The sequence below is a fragment of the Branchiostoma belcheri genome, unplaced genomic scaffold (assembly GCF_001625305.1).
Source record: "Branchiostoma belcheri isolate BF01 breed outbred unplaced genomic scaffold, Haploidv18h27 scaffold2, whole genome shotgun sequence".
In the NCBI taxonomy this organism is placed as follows: domain Eukaryota; kingdom Metazoa; phylum Chordata; class Leptocardii; order Amphioxiformes; family Branchiostomatidae; genus Branchiostoma; species Branchiostoma belcheri.
The window spans coordinates 4262664-4276724 of NW_017803490.1; the positions used below are offsets into that span (position 1 = coordinate 4262664).

General features: G+C 42.4%; 4 protein-coding genes across 4 annotated transcripts in view; all 4 read left to right on the plus strand.

Annotated features, from left to right (window-relative positions):
- The first annotated feature begins 53 nt into the window (after positions 1–53).
- LOC109468663 (zinc finger CCHC domain-containing protein 8-like) lies at positions 54–4757 on the plus strand. Its single transcript, XM_019766986.1, has 6 exons — positions 54–676; positions 1108–1298; positions 1937–2073; positions 2975–3087; positions 3404–3515; positions 3830–4757. The coding sequence occupies exons 1-6, from the start codon at positions 110–112 to the stop codon at positions 4525–4527; spliced, it is 1818 nt and encodes a 605-aa protein (XP_019622545.1). The 5' UTR covers positions 54–109; the 3' UTR covers positions 4528–4757.
- Positions 4758–7066: 2309 nt separating this feature from the next.
- Positions 7067–10070, plus strand: LOC109468404 (failed axon connections homolog). The gene is made up of 5 exons (XM_019766654.1): positions 7067–7097; positions 7673–7809; positions 8310–8476; positions 8869–9074; positions 9702–10070. The coding sequence occupies exons 1-5, from the start codon at positions 7067–7069 to the stop codon at positions 9917–9919; spliced, it is 759 nt and encodes a 252-aa protein (XP_019622213.1). The 3' UTR covers positions 9920–10070.
- A 675-nt stretch (positions 10071–10745) lies between these two features.
- Positions 10746–12476, plus strand: LOC109468405. The gene is made up of 2 exons (XM_019766655.1): positions 10746–11106; positions 11215–12476. The coding sequence occupies exons 1-2, from the start codon at positions 10746–10748 to the stop codon at positions 12474–12476; spliced, it is 1623 nt and encodes a 540-aa protein (XP_019622214.1).
- Positions 12477–13278: 802 nt separating this feature from the next.
- LOC109468568 (alpha-mannosidase 2-like) overlaps positions 13279–14061 on the plus strand; it is a 59363-nt gene continuing 58580 nt past the window's right edge. The window contains exon 1 of the mRNA XM_019766842.1: positions 13279–13756. Coding sequence (XP_019622401.1) covers positions 13628–13756 — 129 coding nt within the window. The 5' untranslated portion in view covers positions 13279–13627. The remainder of the gene's footprint in view (positions 13757–14061) is intronic.

Consider the following 14061-nt stretch of genomic DNA (forward strand, 5'->3'; position numbering starts at 1 on the left):
CTCTACTGCGCAGGTGGGTCAAAGGTGAGAACACAAAAATTATGACGTACTATCACAAAAATTATGACGTTTCACACATACACACACTTTGATGACATCCTCATTCAACATGGCGGACAGCGAGGAAAATATTTTCGCCAGCGACGCACTTTTTGAAGAATTTGAGCGGGAAGAAGACGAAGAGAATGGCGGAGACCTTATCCCCGCAGACGCTCTCGGCGAGCTGCAGAAGGAGATCAACGCAGTGTGCGAAGAAAACGACGCCTTGAAGCGGAAACTTCGGGTACTTTCCGCACCGGTCTCCGAGTCGGTTTCGGAAACTGTGGACGGACCCTCCGTGCAAGTTTTGTTCATGAACAACGCTATCGCCACAAAATACAGGCAGGATGTAGAACAGTTCTTCCTACACTTGATGCAGAAGGAGTCTGAGCGTAAGAATGACAAGATAGATCAGGCTGTGGTGCATCCGCCGCCGCAGAGGTCTTCCTTCGCGCTTCAGTTGGGGAGGGGGGCGACTGAAAGTGAAAGTGTGGAGTCACGTGAGGTGAGACAGTTGTACACAGTGACGGGGAGTGTACAGTTCTATCAGAGCTACTGTGTGGACCACCTGGGACAACCTCTCATTGACGGAGATGCCAAGATTTCTGAAGGATGGGACATCCCTACGTATGAACAGGTAATTATGAATTTATGATCAGTTGTTGGCTACTACATATGAATTATTTTGTAAGTGCAGCTATACACATGTACTAACTTGCTGATGCATGCATGTACATGTATTTTATCAGGTATGGATGCTGAAAGGCATTCATTCCCCTGATAACTTTTTTTTTTTTGTATTTTCTAGATTTGTGTAATTTCTCACCATGTAATCTCACTTTACAATTGTAGTTGGTCAATAGGTACCAGGTCTAATTTAAGATGATGGTAACACTTTAGATGTGACCATAATTTGACGATTACTAGTGTAGTTTAAACATACCACTGAAAAAAACTCATTGTTTTAGCATATTATATAAAGGCTGATGGGGCAAAAACCTGATGAATTCTTATAATCTTCTCTCAATTTTGTTTCCTAAAAGTCTTCTCTTTTTTTGTATGTCCTAGATTTACTTTGATGCGCTGTCCTCTGACGGCCAGGACAGTGTTAAGGTGGGTAAAAAGAAGGACAAGCCGTCTTGTTTTAACTGTGGAGGGGACCATGCCGTCAGGGACTGTACCCAGCCTCGCGACCACAGGAGGATCAGTCAGAACAGGAAACTCTTCATGGACCAGTGCGGCTCACCCAGGACTCCAAGGTATGGAAAATTAACCTTCTGTCTGCTAGCTAGCCTTGTAATCAATTTATCTAATGCCTAATGCCTATCTCGGTATGGATAACTCACTCACTCACTCACTAAGGTTAAATTAGATACAGTCAGAACAGGAAACTCTTCATGGACCAGTGCAGCTGACCTAGGACTCCAGAAAAATAATGTTGTGTTTCTGGTTTCCCCACCAACCCTAGCAAAAACCTGCATACCTAGCCTTCTTTTTTCATTGACCATTGGTAAGGCTATGAAATTTTCAAGATGACATCTGAATTTCAAAACCTCTGGCTCTGAATATTCTTTTTCAGAGGCAATTTTTCCTTCAGTAAATGGGACAAAATTTGTCCACAAGCAAAGATTTTTGCAATTTTAGAGACAGAGAAAAAAATCATTGTATTCATAATGTTAGGTATGCTGTCTACCAGTAATATTTGATGAAAGGTAACCCTGCTGCATAGATGGATAAAAAAAGAAATACCTAGAAGAAATCTAGAAACTGCTGAAATCTATTCAAACATTTTGTCCAAAGAGTTACTGCTTTTTGTCTCTCTACCACTTGCTTGCTACCTGTACATGTAGAGACACTTGACTGTTCTTGGTTCTGACTCAGAATCTTGTATTTTCAGTGGGAATCGTTACCATGCCGACCTGGACCCCAAGTTCACCAAGTTCAAGCCGGGTGTGGTCAGTCCTGACCTGATGAAGGCTCTAGGAGTGACCAGTCATCAGCTGCCTCCCTTCATATACCAGATGAGAAAACTGGGTCTGTATAATAAGCTTCTTTACAGTTTAAAGTGTGCATGTGCATTTGTGAAAGGCCCCTTGTAATATACAACTTTGACATACTAGTATTAACTGCAATGCATCTTACTACTGTACTAACACTGGTAAGAGCTACTTAACCTTCTCCCTGCTATGGCTGCCCTTTGGTACCAACTTTTCTACAGGTGTCAGGGCTAGGTAGCAGGGAGAAGGTTAACTTTTTTATTGTATAATTTGAAATCTGCAGCCATACAATCCATTCATTGAGCATTATAATATAGTTCTGTGAAAGTAAAAGAGATCCTGATTATACTCAAATGAAAATGAACACTTGAGCTACTGTAAGGGGTTGAAAATGACACATTTATGTATAATGTAATGGGCCATCGTCTTTGTAGTTTTTGTGACCAGTATGGTAATCTGGTTATGCTAATTCGAGGCTTTGATGATAGGAACATCAAGGACATGTCGTATGGGTGCGAAATATTGTGTTGTTCCCCTTGCTAGACGACTGTCTGCATTGCAATATGTGTCCTGTCTGTGGTTTGACAATAAAAGCTGGGTGTTCGGTGGGTTGGGAGAACAGTCTAGGAGACAGTCTGAGACAGAGACAGCTAGCGAGAAGGTTGCACAGAAGAGACTGTCCCAGCCCATCGTCTCCCGTGCGTGTGTGACGGCAATGCCTGTGCCCTGTGTGTGTTCTTGCTAGCCCTGTAGTTAGTCTCCCGTGCAGCATCCTAAAAGAACCCGGTGAATACCACCTCGGTTACACTACTCTTCCATTGGTTGTGACTTCTGAGAGAAGACAGTCGATATGTACGTTAGTCTCATTGTACTGGGAAAATTTCCCAGCTGTTTCTGAGTTTTGTATTTGATTTGAACATGTAATGTTTGTATTGTAGGCTACCCTCCTGGCTGGCTGGCTGAAGCAGAGGAGACCACCTCAGGTCTGAGTCTGTACAGTAAGACTGGCAAGAAAGTCAATGAAGAAGGGGAGGAAGTGGAGGATGGGGAGGTAATAACAAACACAAGTCTAGCATTATAAATAAACTTGGAAACATCAGAAATTCATTTTCGGAAATAGGTGCACTGGTGCCCCCAACCTAAAAAATTGGGTGCACCGTATAAGATTAAGTAAATAGAATGTCAGAAAACCTAATTCTGTATCTGTATGTGTATAGCTGGTATAACTGCCTTTCGGCGTAACACACCAGCTGTTACACCAATGTTGATACTGATTCAGTATCAACATTGGTCCATTTCAAAGAGTACTTCAGACAGTGATGGTGACACACTTGTAAGTTACATGTGTAATTTTAATATTTTCCCAGCTTGACACTGGTGATGACAAGAAGCCGACCTACAACACCAATAAGATTGTGGCGTACCCAGGGTTCAATGTGCCGGTCCCAGAGGGGATAGACGACATGGGACACAGAATTGGTGAGTTGTATATACATGTGTACACATATTTCTATATTTCTCGCAGGACATGCAAAAATAACTTTGTCACCAGTTTTACCAATTGTGCTCAAATGAGTCTGGATATGTAGTTTAAGATTTTTTTTTCAAAAAGGAGAGAAAGGAAATTGGTGATCTTGATTCAGTTTAGCTTCCTAAAGAGCAAATCTTCAAACTCTCTACTTAATCAACCAGACTCACTGTTTTTGTCACTAACATGCCACAAATAGATTCCTTTTAGTTTGAAAGGTTTAAATTATGCAACATTTTAATGGCGATCAATCTCCTTCCTTCAGGACTACCCATGCAGCCTCACCAGCAGCGTGAAGTTCTGGTTTCTTACCTCGAACCGTCGTCGGGAGGAACCAAACGTGCCGCGGAGGACGACACCCCGCGCTGCTCCAAGCGACAGAAGCGTGAGGAATCTGACATGGACGTCGACACCTCTGGCACCGAAGACAACTGCATCAAGGAGGTGGTTCCCCCTCCTCCTAAAGATGGAATCTTCCAACCTCCGCTTCCCCCAACGTCAGAAACCGCCACGCCACCACGTGAACCAACCAATGACTCGAGCGCATCCGAGAGCGAAGGAACAGAGAAACCCCTCCCGTGTAAAGAAAGCGACAATGACACAAACTCCAACGTAGAAAACAGAGATGAAATCATAGAAAGGACAATAGGAAGAAAAGATGTGGACAGTCAAGACTCTGATACGGGAATGGAAGACTGGGTAGTGATCGATTCAGAGAGTTTGGAACAAACTAGCGACTCACCCGATGTTAAAGATGACGTCACAGAGAACGCCAGCCTAAGTTCGGACAAAGACAGCAGTCAGGATATGCCTGAGGACTATTTCTCACCAAAGGGACTTCCACACAGGAGCAAGTTCGCAGACGGAATCACTCCCTTTGTGGAAAAGGAGAACTTGACAGAACTGAAAGGCACTTTCCAGAAGCTTCTAGGTGTCCTGAAAGGGAACAAGAAGAAAAAATAGAACTAGAAGTAGTGCTTGGATTAGAAAAAGAGGAATTTTTAAGTCTTCTTTTTTTGGTGCAGGGATACGTACATTTTTACATAGCAATGATAACAGTAAAATGTTTTACAATGAGCTTCTTAACAGTTTGAACTGCACATGTAGGAGTTTAAAAGTGAAGGCCTCTAATCTGTAAATAGTTCTTGTGTAGTCCATGTTTGATACATGTCCAGATGTGTTTTGTTTTAGAGGCCATCAGCTTTGACAGAAGACCTGCAATTCATCACAGTCACTGTGCATAGCACGTCGGCAGAACGTACTGCGCCTGCGCAGAACCACGTATTTTTGCGTTTTTCATTGGGTTTTTGGTCAACATTGCATCAGAATTTTGCCTGTTGCAGAGGATATTCTTTCCGACACAACATTTGGAAACTACTGTCGAAATGCTAACCTTATATGAGCGAATACAACCTTATATGAGACATTCTGCCAAAGTGCTATGTACAATACATTACGGGTTTCGCGCAGGTGCAGTACGTTCTGCCGACGTGCTACTGTGCATGCCCATTTCAAACAGTAAACCAGCTTATAGAAGACTGTTGGATGTTTGGTTAAGACAAATGATTTTAGTCTCATGAAGTTACCTGTATATATGATGTATGTTGGCAATTGTTTGTTTATTTTTAATTTTTTTTTATCTCAGTTATAAACAGATTTTAACTTGCAATGAAAGCTATGATAGTAGTTGGTAGAAATAGCAAAATGTTAACATGAAAGCTCATCTGGTTACTTTTATTCAGGGTGAGTTACTTTTTGCATATCAAATTTCATCATAACAAAATGTTGTTTCTTTGCTTAGTTCATTTTCATCCCGACTAGCTATTATTTCTTGTAGTCAGCCTGTGGTTGAATGTTGTTAGTAGTACAGTTGTTACACCATTTACAATGTATATAGTGATCAACACTACCTCTATAGTCATGGCTAGAATTCCTGTCATCACATAGGTAGTACGCACAAAAATGTAATCTAGATAGAGTTGTGTACTAGTGTTGGTTTCAAATATTTTTCTTTGGGAAGAAAATTTGCTCTTCCAAAGTTGGGTTTAACAAATTAACGCAAGACATTAGTTTGGCAATGAATTCCTTTTTGCAAACTTCTTCTCTTCTTCTCTTCTCTCTCCCATAGCTTAGTCAGCCGTCGGGGCAGCATGATGTTAAAACCTGTTAAAAAAATAAGTGCTTACTTGGAATCATTTCAGATTTGAAAAGTGGAAAATAGAAAACATGAACTGCGTTGTGGTATGGGAACTGGGCTGAGACGAGTATTCGTAAGGTTGACCCCCCCCCCTTTCACACTTATCATGGTCACTTCTGTACCACAAATTTATCATTACCGCGAACAAATAATTTGCTGACTTTGTTACATCTGCACCTGTCACCAACATGTTCATTTTTTTCAGGCTGCGAAATTTCGCTAACACAAACATATAGTGATTCACAGTAAAACTGCAGGAAGACCAAATATTTGACGGACAACAGGACCAGACTTATGAAGCAAAGGAATCAGAGAGGACCCAACCTGAGCTAGAACTAGAATAGAATGTGTAGTGCACTTGATTATACAATCATTTTTAGTTGAAGACATTTATCACATGTTCAGCAACAGTACGTACTTTTACTGATGCTTAGTACGGTGAAGGTTAAACAAATTTCTGGCAAAATGAAGTTCTGTTTTTTTTGTGAAACACATTTGTTGATTCTATTGCAGTAGATGGAATGTGTTGCAATATATGAATACGAAGTTGCACCAGTTTTTGGTGTAATATTTGACACAGGAAGTTTTGACAATACACTGGTTCTTTTTACGTGTATCTTTTCAAAGTTTTGAATAAAGAAAAAAATAAATTCAGCAGTATACAGTGTTATTAATTTTGCTGTCATATTACGTTCAAGTGTTGGTTTTACATTTTATGTGACATTGACAAATATTTCATGCTACAGAATTCTCACAAACAATCAAAATACAGCATTTCTCATGTGAACATATAGTATAATTTCCATTGTTATTTTGATTTCAAAGAGCTTGCTCGATCTCCTGAGATTGACACATTTTACCGAACACCACTCTGAGACTCCCGATATTTCTGCAGCCTTTAACTTAAGTAGTCTACAACACTTTGAATCTTGCATTTCCATATAGACCGGCCTTGCTAAAGCGCCCTCCAGCGTTATATACCAGTATTGCAGGCACGCAAGGCGACGTCATTCTGGCAGTAAACCTTGCATTTGTGCTTGTCAACATTTATCCTTTTAAGAAATTCTTCGTCCCTACCCTCGACCAGGGAGGCTTTTTGCTAACTCGCAAGAATGCCTGGACTTCTTCAAAATCTCTGGGAAGGACTTGGAGCCTTGTTTGAGACAGTTGTGGAGTTGTTGACTGACCCCGCCCAGCTTTCCCGAGTAGACCCGGCCGTCCTGTGTGTTTCTGCCGCCTGTGTCTGTGTGATGGTGTCGGTAACGTTACTGTGGATATGTACTAATGAAGGTTATAGAACCAGGAATGTCAAGCTCAGGGCTAGATTTCACTCCAGGTAAGGATGTTTAGACTGACAGTTGTTTTTTTTTTCATACGTTTTTGGGACGTCCACCATTTGGCCATGACCTGAATAGTAGCTCTTAAATGTCAACGCCCTTAAGTTACCCTTGAAGCAATACCCCGGGCCCCACCAGATGTGCTAGCCTCTACCTGCAGGCAAGCTGAAGCGGTAAATTAATGGCCAACTCCCTGGCATGTTATATTTGGGCAATTTCTGCTCTTTTCCAGCCGCCTCTGAAACCTGGTATTTGAGGATACACAGTCCCCGGCTCCCTCGAAAAGAACCGCTGGGCCCCTTCTGTATCGGTATCTGTATAGCCGATACATGTATAACCGTCTTTCGGCGTAACACACCAGCTTCGCAGACACGCGGCGCGGCGGCAGCTAGCTTTACGCCGAACGACCTGTTACCGTGACCTAATCTTTGCACATTTAATTGCAGTTCTTTAAAGCTTTTTACTAAGTGATGATGCCCCAACTATGCTTGGTGGCAACGAGTTCACCCTAGTCCTTGGAAAGAAGGAGTTTTTACTTAATACGGTTTTTATAATTTTTTTTACCCATGGCCAGGAAAAGTGTACTACCACGGGATACCTCCAGTCAGGGCCATTCCATGCCTGTCTCCGTTCGGACTGAAGCTGGAGACTTACCTGCGGATGGCCGGTATTCCGTACGAACCCTCCCCTCCCATAGCCATGGGGCCGAAGGTAGGTATGTATGTCAGGGAAGAGACTCTGATCTAGTAGAATCGGTGATTTTACCGATAGAGATCGCGATCTGAGTCTCAATCTTTGTCAATCCTTCTCATTATGTTTATCGAAGGAAAACATATTGTTTTTGCTACGTTTCCTCTTCTTCTTCTCCAACCCGAAAAGGTCAATGACCTGAACCAGAACGTTTGTTACCATGGTAACTTGCATTGGGTTACATCATGGTGCAATTTTATAACAGAGGGGATTTAGACTCCTGTCTGACCATATGTGTGAATGTGTTTGAGTAAGAATAGACCATATGATATGCAAAGGTAAACATTATGGATGTGCTTTGTAAATGTTACCTTAAAGTTTCTAGTTTACAAATCTTAAATTTAAAGCCAATCCATTGATCTAGAGTGACATGAATCAAAGTTGACTCTTAAAGTTCTCTGAAAATCCTATTTTGCCGCCCTAAAATTGCATTGGATGACTTAAATTTTCTCTGACAACAGGGAAAACTGCCTTGGATTGAGTACAACGGACAAGCTCTGGGCGACTCCAACCTGATTATTGAGTTTCTGAACCAGGAGAAGGGCGTGGATCTGGACCGGTCCCTCCTGGATACCGACCGGGCCGTCAGTCGGGCCTTCGTGAAAATGTTGGAAGAGAACACATATTGGTTTGTTTACCTGTTTGTTTGTTTGTCTGTCTGTCTGTCTGTCTGTTGTTTTAAAGAGTGGTATGTTAAAACTGTTGCACATGCAAGCAACTTACGGATTTTAAACTGACGCATCGGTCTTCTTCAGGAAAACTGACCCACTAACTTCACTCACGTGACTTAAAAAATTGACGTCAGAAGTGGTTCAAAGCTGCTGGGAAGTCGGTAACGTCCAGCGTCTAATGACAGTCTTGAATAGTCATTCGTTGATGCAGTTTTAATGCTGCTGGCCGTATATTCCACATGTCGAAAAATTGAAGTTGTGAATTATTACGATGTAGAATTTTACGATGTAGAATTTTACAAACGTTTGTTGTTTGCACTTCATGTATGATGTTTTTACTATTGTACAGGGGAGGCGCCAAGTGTAAATGGATCGATAACCTGGACAAGATGCAGGATCTTTGGGAGGTTTCCTGGTTCATTTTCTACTTCTACCTGAAGCCTGCGGTCAAAATCATCCAGAAGAACATGTGGGCACACGGCATCGGGCGTCACTCCGACCGGGAGCTGGAAGCCATTGTCGAGAAAGATCTCAAAGCTCTCTCGGACTTTCTGGGTAAGAACCAATACCTTTCATACCAATATTTGTGGCAGGAAAAAATTGCATGATAATAATGATCATAATTGCATGATAATAATGATCATAATTGCATGATCATAATGATCATAATTGCATGATCATAATGATCATAATTGCATGATCATAATGATCATAAGCTAGCCTCTACCAGGCTGCTGGAAAGAGTACAAATTGGCCGAATAGGAACATACCAGGGGAGTTGGTTTGCTAGAATGGCAAACTGTGCTCTCTGGATTCGGAGGACCAATTCCCTTGGCAAATTATCTCTTCATTTGGCCAATTTCTAAGCTCCCGAAGTCTGGTGGAGGCGAAAAAAAACCGTACTCTCAACCAGACCAACTCTAGACTCTTCATTTTAATTTCGTCACACTTACTTATTTATTTTGCCTTTGTAATTGATTTTGGCATTCTACGACATTAGTATCATTTTCCAATCTTTTTTTCAATATACGGCATATATTTGCTCATAATGCAGCTGCTTTGCACGATTTACAGCATGGTAGAAAACTTTTCCTTTGGACGAAAATTCAGTCGCGCGGATGTCACACATATAATTAAAATATGCTTAGTATGAATAAATTATGTTTTGTACAAATTATTTAGGTTCTAAGCCGTATCTGATGGGAGATGAACCGACCGAGGGTGATGCTGCGGTCTTTGGTTTCTTGGCACAAATCCTGTGGACCATGCCGGGTACATACATGTACAGGATCGCTACGGAGGACTGTCCCAACCTGCAGGCCTACAGCTTCCGTATGAAGGAACGCTATTGGCCAGACTGGGACCAGCTGACTGGAAACACCAATAAGTGGAACCAATGAAATCACATTTGTGATTGGTTCCTTCAAAAGTACATACATTTTATAAGATTCTAGCCAGTTTTTGAATGTATTTGATCGATTTTACGTAATGTAATAGAATAAGGATTACATAAGTGATGATTGCTTTATTTGTAGAAAACGCATTGTCATATAGAATTTGTTACTTTTCGCTTTTGATGTACTGTACAACCATGATGTAAAACAGAGACAATACATGTATTCTACAATATCAAAACTGTGTCCACTTAGTACTTGTTGCGCCCAATACAACTGTAGTATTTACTATGCATGACTTTCTGGGAAACTAATGACGTCCACTGACTGTATATTGTCGTCAGTTCCAGACAATTACATACGCCTCAGATAATATAAGTACCTCGGTACAGGCAGGGACTTCCATACTCTTCATCCAAACAAAGGTTTAGTACTAGTAGTATTCAGTTTATTTTTAACGCGTTGTAGGCCTTTTTATCAGGATCCCTTCTTTGTACGGGTATCTTATTCTACGTCAGGCATTGGCAATTAAATGGACACTGCACTGCCCATTTGATACTGTCTTGCCAATTCGATACTGTCTTGCGGCCACCATTCCAAAAGATCTGCTTTGAAATTAGTGCCACTGTTGTACAAGGTGTGTACACGTGTTTTTAAAATGGCAACACCTGGCCAAATTGCTGACGGCTCACCAGTCTATACGAGTCAAGAAACAGCCAAAGGTGACTGTCGTCAACTGGACGAGTCTGTTAGCACCAAGGACGTATACATGGAACCAGAGGTCAGCGTATTGTCTGGTCAGTGCACGTGTTTGCAACGTGCCAGTTGGAGCATGGGACAGTCACAACATCAGCGCTACAATCGTGTTTACGAAGAAGCAGCAGAGGTTGCCAGTTTTCAAGTCAGATATCATTTTTCTCCTAACTTTTCGCTCTCTCAACCAGAGGACGACACCAACCCCGATAACAACATTACTGAACATGTGTACAAGGAGCCGGAACGTGCTAGTTTCCCGCCACAAGATTTGAACGACATACATGTACGCCGGCGCCGGAGCGCCACCGCTGAAACTTATTTCTCAGACTGTCCACAAGAGGGCCGAGAATGTGCCTATGAGGAACCCCAACCAGCAGTGCTGCATGGCGAGGACAGCCAAACCACACAGGATGATAACGTTCCAACAGGAATAGGCCGTGGAAAATGTCCAAAAAGGGGCCGAGGATTTATCTATGAGGAACCCCAGCAGGTGGTTCTGGAAGGCGTTGAAAGCCTGCAACGCGAAGAAAGCCAGGCCGCACAAGATAAAAACAGTAAAGCTAGGAAGAATGGTAGAGAAGCAGAAGAGAGTATCTCTTGTGTCAAACGCTGTCACGTCACTACGCGTGGCGTTGCCAGGACAACTATCGCCATAACAACGCTGATCATCACGGTAGCCATAATTTTGCTGAGCGCGCAAAGCTGGCATCACAAGGATCAAGGAACTACACATTTTCTCACACAAACGACAGCTACAGAGATGCCTGCAAGCCTGTCTGTTACTATGGGAGATTCAAATAAACCGAAGAACGCTACTCCTCCCGTGGCAATGGATACAGTTTTCACGACAAGTACTACTCACACCTTTCCACCAACAGTAGAAAACAGTTTGGGCTTAGAAACAGTGACAGGATCAAATTGTTCACAACAGCTGCAATCAGCAAAGGATGTAAAAGAAACGCTTCAGCCTGTAAAAGATAGGTTCACATTCAGGCTGAGACGTACAGAGACTAATGAATTTTATAGTCCAGGGGCAATCGCTGTGTCTCCTAGCAACAACATCTTCGTGGCAGACAAACGTCATAGACTGATCCAAGTCTACAGCATGTCTGGTGACCTCTTACTGCAGTTTCCAACGCTTGTTCCAGGCAATAGAATTGCAATGAAAATAGTACATGATATTTCTATGGACAATGAGGGATATCTATGGGTTTTAGGACAGACGGACGCCCATAGGTATTGGATCGTACAGTACACGTCAGATGGCTGCCCCGTTTTAGGGTTCTCGACCGCCAAGAGAGATTCGGAGTTCCGTGGGATAGCTTTTGACAAAGAGAGGAGCCGCATCATCATTACAGGACAACTTAATGGGCGGGCTGTTGTTGTAGTTCTGCGTCCGCTAGATGGCGCAGTTTTGCGCACGTTCCAAACAGAACTTAGCGGTTGTTTTGAATCCGTCGCTGTGGACAAAGAAGGGACCGTCTTTGCTTTAAATAAACGTAGTCGTTTCGTGTATGTCTTCAACACTACATCGTCAACGGGTTTTCAGTTTGAATTTGAGGGTAAGCGGCCTGGTTCTGTATACGCTCTGACTGGAATCTGCGTGACCAGGTCTGGTGATGTCATCGTTGCGAATGGAGGAGAGCAGGGTGTTGAGATGTACACTCGGCACGGGGAGTTTGTGCGAGTTGTGGATACAGGGGTTCAGGGTTTGCTTCCCAGTACTGTGGCCGCAGGACCTGCTGACGGACAGTTATTGATAGGAAATCGGCTCCTTGACAGTGTAACTATCTTGACACGCTATTAAATCGGATCTATTAACAGCTGAAGCTCCGATTGGAACAAATGTTAAATTATCAGTAAAATATCGAGACGCAGACATGAAATTGTTGTATACATTCTTTAATATCACTTTTATTTTGTATTGGATGAAAGATTGTTTGATGTATAATAGTGGTGAATTAAAATACAAATGTATTAGAAGAAAAGTGTAAAACTGCTATTTTTTTCTCTACTGATACACTAATGGTTAAGTTTTATCAAAGCGTTTATATCATGAAGACAGTTCAGAAACTTATTAAAGCGACATTAATTCAAAATACACGTATTTGTTCATTTGTTTTAGTATTTTAAATTTATACATCAGTGTTACTCGTTCTATGTTGTTTTCTAGTTATTGTCCCATATACAGGTTGACATCATAAGCATGCTTTACCTCCATACAAATAAGCGAAATCACTTTAGTATTTATAGCAGCATTCCCGGAAACTGCAGAAGAATATTAGCCTCTACCAGGCTTCAGGAGGGGACTAAAAGGAGTAGAAATCGGCCAAATAGAGAGATAGCATGCCGATACAAGGGAGTTTGGTCCTGGAGAGAACAGTTTGTCGCTCCTGATAGCTGTTCTCTCCAGGACCAAACTCCCTTGGCATGCTATCTCTCTATTTGGCCGATTTCTACTCTTTTCAACCGCAACCCGAAGCCTGGTAGAGGCTACAATATCACCGGCTTAGCTAGTGCAACAGCGCTGACTGGCGGAATAACCGAGCAGTGCAACAAAGTACGCTGACCCGGACATGACGTTTCCAACAAAGGTACCCACCAATCAGTGACGTCGTCTCTAATCGCGCTCCTTCCACGGGATCCGGAAATATACAGTGTTCGGTTCGCAGACGGGGAAATTTGCCGTCAATTTCACCAACAATATCACACTTCTACGATCGTCACCGCCCGTTTGAACCCCTCTTACGGGTTGATCAGTCCTTCTACCGTAGGAAAAACTCGTGTTAAGCGGCTGTAGCGCCTAGTTCTTGCCGTGCAACCTGTGAAGCCGGCTCGGTGTTAGCCTAGAGACGATCTAAACGGACGCCGCCGAACATGCCAAGCTAGCAGCCCTCCCCGACTGTTCAACCCTCCCCGCTCGCTTTTCTCTTCTCGTCGGTCGCTGGGAAGAAGAAAATGAAGAAGTACGTGGCGTTGTTCGGGTCCTGCATGTTTTTAGTGGCGTTTTTCTCCATGTATCTCATGCTGGACCAGCTCAACCTGCACGGCAGTCTGCGCGGACGCGTGGCGATGGAGATGGGACAGGTGAGTTACATACACACAACTACCTGTCAATCAACTGTTAATCTAATCATTCTACATCCTGTTGTTTACATCTACACGTCAACAGTAACGGTCTACATGTAGAGACCATATTGTGCTACAACTATAGCATTTTTAAATAGATAAAAGAGATCATCATCATGGGTAAGTATGTATGGCATATTGACACCTGTCAATCAAACTGGTTAATCTTATCATTCTACGTCCTGTTGTTTACCTACGTAACACTCTACACGTCAACAACAACGGTCTACATGTAGAGACATTATTGTGATGTAATAATATAG

Coding starts and splice junctions, on each gene's coding strand:
- LOC109468663 (XM_019766986.1), top strand. CDS start 110: ATGGCGGACAGCGAGGAAAATATTTTCGCCAGCGACGCACTTTTTGAA. Junction 677..1,107: donor ACATCCCTACGTATGAACAG/GTAATTATGAAT, acceptor TGTATGTCCTAG/ATTTACTTTGATGCGCTGTC. Junction 1,299..1,936: donor GGCTCACCCAGGACTCCAAG/GTATGGAAAATT, acceptor TTGTATTTTCAG/TGGGAATCGTTACCATGCCG.
- LOC109468404 (XM_019766654.1), top strand. CDS start 7,067: ATGTCAAGCTCAGGGCTAGATTTCACTCCAG. Junction 7,810..8,309: donor CCATAGCCATGGGGCCGAAG/GTAGGTATGTAT, acceptor CTCTGACAACAG/GGAAAACTGCCTTGGATTGA. Junction 9,075..9,701: donor AGCTCTCTCGGACTTTCTGG/GTAAGAACCAAT, acceptor CAAATTATTTAG/GTTCTAAGCCGTATCTGATG.
- LOC109468405 (XM_019766655.1), top strand. CDS start 10,746: ATGGGACAGTCACAACATCAGCGCTACAATCGTGTTTACGAAGAAGCA. Junction 11,107..11,214: donor CGTTCCAACAGGAATAGGCC/GTGGAAAATGTC, acceptor AGGCCGCACAAG/ATAAAAACAGTAAAGCTAGG.